The 2731-nt window shown below is 35.4% G+C and overlaps 1 protein-coding gene across 1 annotated transcript; it reads left to right on the top strand.

Moving 5' to 3' along the window:
• Positions 1–435: 435 nt before the first annotated feature.
• On the top strand, positions 436–2496 carry LOC21410967 (serine/threonine-protein kinase TOR; the record flags this gene model as incomplete). The annotated part of the gene is made up of 6 exons (XM_024164244.1): positions 436–585; positions 706–909; positions 1181–1261; positions 2032–2106; positions 2184–2250; positions 2336–2496. Coding segments are annotated over exons 1-6 (723 nt in total), but the record flags the coding sequence as incomplete, so codon positions are not given.
• Positions 2497–2731: the final 235 nt, after the last annotated feature.

Raw genomic sequence — 2731 nt, 5'->3', positions numbered from 1 at the left:
GCCGGAGGGACTGATGTAGCGCCTGCTGCCAGAAGGCAGAGATAATTTTTATCTTTAATTAAAAGAGATTATTTTTATCTTTAAATTCTAAGTTTAGATAGTCTCCTTATTTTTAAAATTAGAAAGAGATTAATTAGAGTTTCCTTTTCGATTTCGAATTGTAGTTCTCTTTAAATAGTAGGGTAGCTTGTTATTTTCATTATTGATATTTTGATATTAAAATCTTCAGAGAAGTTTTTTCTCCACTTTGCTTGTTTTTCGGCATTCTTTCGAATCAACAAATTACTCGCCTTCCGTTTTCCGGTATTCTTTCGAATCAACGGAATTACGTGACACCTTTTTACGCTTCCGCTACGTCAGTGTGGGACTATAAAAACATAACTAGAAAACATCCCAGATGTAGGGGGAGAAAACAATAAATGATTGACACTCAGCAATCGGACTCAGAAAATGCTATATTCCTATTTGCAGGCTCTTATGTATCCTCTCCTTGTAGCATGTAAATCAATAAGTAATTTGCGCAAAGCTGCAGCTCAAGAAGTAGTTGACAGAGTTCGGCAACATAGTGGTGTGCTTGTTCATCAGGTAACTAATATTGTAAATCTAGTTTCAAATCGTCTTTTGTTTCATTTCACCCCCTTTTTCTATTTCATTTTTTATGACTAATTTTATTTTATTTATTTTATTTTTTATTTTTTTGGGCAGGCACAACTTGTATCTCAGGAACTAATCAGGGTTGCCATACTTTGGCATGAGACGTGGCATGAAGCACTTGAAGAAGCTAGTCGACTGTATTTTGGTGAACATAACATTGAAGGGATGCTAAAGGTTTTGGAGCCATTACATGAAATGCTCGAGGAAGGGGCTATGAGAACTAGTACCACCATAAAAGAGAGAGCATTTATTGAGGTTGTAAAATCAACTCAACTTTCATTATTTTCTCCCATTCTAGCAGTAATTATTGCATGTTGCACTAGTTTGCAATGTGCGCTGCAGTGTGTTAGTTCACCTGATCAACCTCTTGAGCTTTAATGACCTGATTCTGAGACACAAATGAGATCTCAGAAATTGTTTCATAAATCTCTGTTTCTTTTCATTTACTGACCTTTTTTTTATCTTTCCTAAATGCACAGTGCGCCAGTTTTCCTTAGCTAATTATTTTGCTTTTGTGCAATCTCAGGCATACCGCCGTGAATTACTTGAAGCCTATGAGTGTTGCATGAAATATAAGAGAACTGGGAAGGATGCTGAGCTTATTCAGGTTTAGAAACTACTGAAGCATCGTTTTTGGTTTCTTTATTTCTAAGTTTATCAATTTATGTTATGAAGAAATTGGAATTGATGCATGATAATCATCATAAAAACCACAGCGCTTGCTAGGACTATATTATTATCATTAGCCGGTCTGTTAAATTGCATTGGTTTGTGCTTCTTTTATTTATTTATTTTTTCTCGAAATGCATTTACCGTGCCACTTTGAGTTATTCACCGAGAGAGAATTGAGATTATACTCTTATTATGTTTTGATGCTTTCTGGATTTTACTCTTTCTTCGTTTGGTGTTTGTGTCTTTAGAGCCACTTAATTTTGTATTGACTGAATTTTTCCAGGCATACAAGCTACTACTAATATTAACAGAATCAACTACAACTGTTAAGAAACTGCAGATCCATGCTTTGGCCATTTTCCTTTACCTTTTTTTTCCCCTCCTCGTATTGTACTCGCAATAGTATGTCTTGGTTTAGGTACACACATTGCATTACTCGTACCCTTTATTAGCTTAGTTTTCTTCATTATGTTGCTTCAAGATTCCTTGATCCTTTGATTTTTCTTCTCTGAACCAATTCTCTTAAATTTTTTGCATCACAAAAATGTGCAGAGTGTAATTGTTATTCCCTGAAATTGAGAAAATTGTTATTCTCACACGATCAAATTTGACTATGTTTTTCTTACGAAGGATTTTCATACATGTCATCGGTATTATTGTTGAAATAACCATTGGTACTAATGATTTGTATTATGACTCACTTAGGCATGGGATCTTTATTATCATGTATTTAGACGGATAGATAAGCAGCTCCAAAGTCTCACTACCCTCGACCTGCAAGTAAGAAGAATTTATTTCTTTATTTTATCCCTCATATTTCTTATAGCGGCATTAACATCTCTGTATGCACGCAATAGTCTGTTTCTCCAGAATTGTTAGAATGTCGCGACTTAGAGCTCGCTGTTCCCGGGACATATCGTGCTGGTAAAACCTCTGTACAAGTTGTCATAATTTTTTTTTTTACACCCAAGTCGTCTCACTAAAACAAGTATTCAATTCCATATTCCAGACTCTCCAGTTGTGACGATTAAGTCATTTGCACCTCAGCTTGTGGTTATAACATCTAAACAGCGACCCAGGAAATTGACAATTCATGGAAGTGATGGTGATGAGTATGCCTTTCTGTTGAAGGGACATGAAGATTTGCGCCAAGATGAACGAGTCATGCAGGTGATTTCCTCTTTCCACTTGGATTTCTTCCTCATGAATTTAGGTGTGCTTTAAAGGTTTCTAGGTTGACATTATATATAAGTCATGCAGGTGATTTCCTCTTTCCACTTGGATTTCTTCCTCATGAATTAAGGTGTGCTTTAAAGGTTTCTAGGTTCGATGACATTATATATATATATGTGAACAAATTTTCTTCCCTTGTTCCTGCCTTTTCAGTTTCTTGACCTTTTTTTTT

Source organism: Morus notabilis, unplaced genomic scaffold (assembly GCF_000414095.1).
Source record: "Morus notabilis unplaced genomic scaffold, ASM41409v2 Scaffold1307, whole genome shotgun sequence".
Lineage (NCBI taxonomy): Eukaryota > Viridiplantae > Streptophyta > Magnoliopsida > Rosales > Moraceae > Morus > Morus notabilis.
The sequence above is the reverse complement of the archived record's forward strand: the minus strand, read 5'-3'. Positions and strand labels throughout refer to the sequence as shown.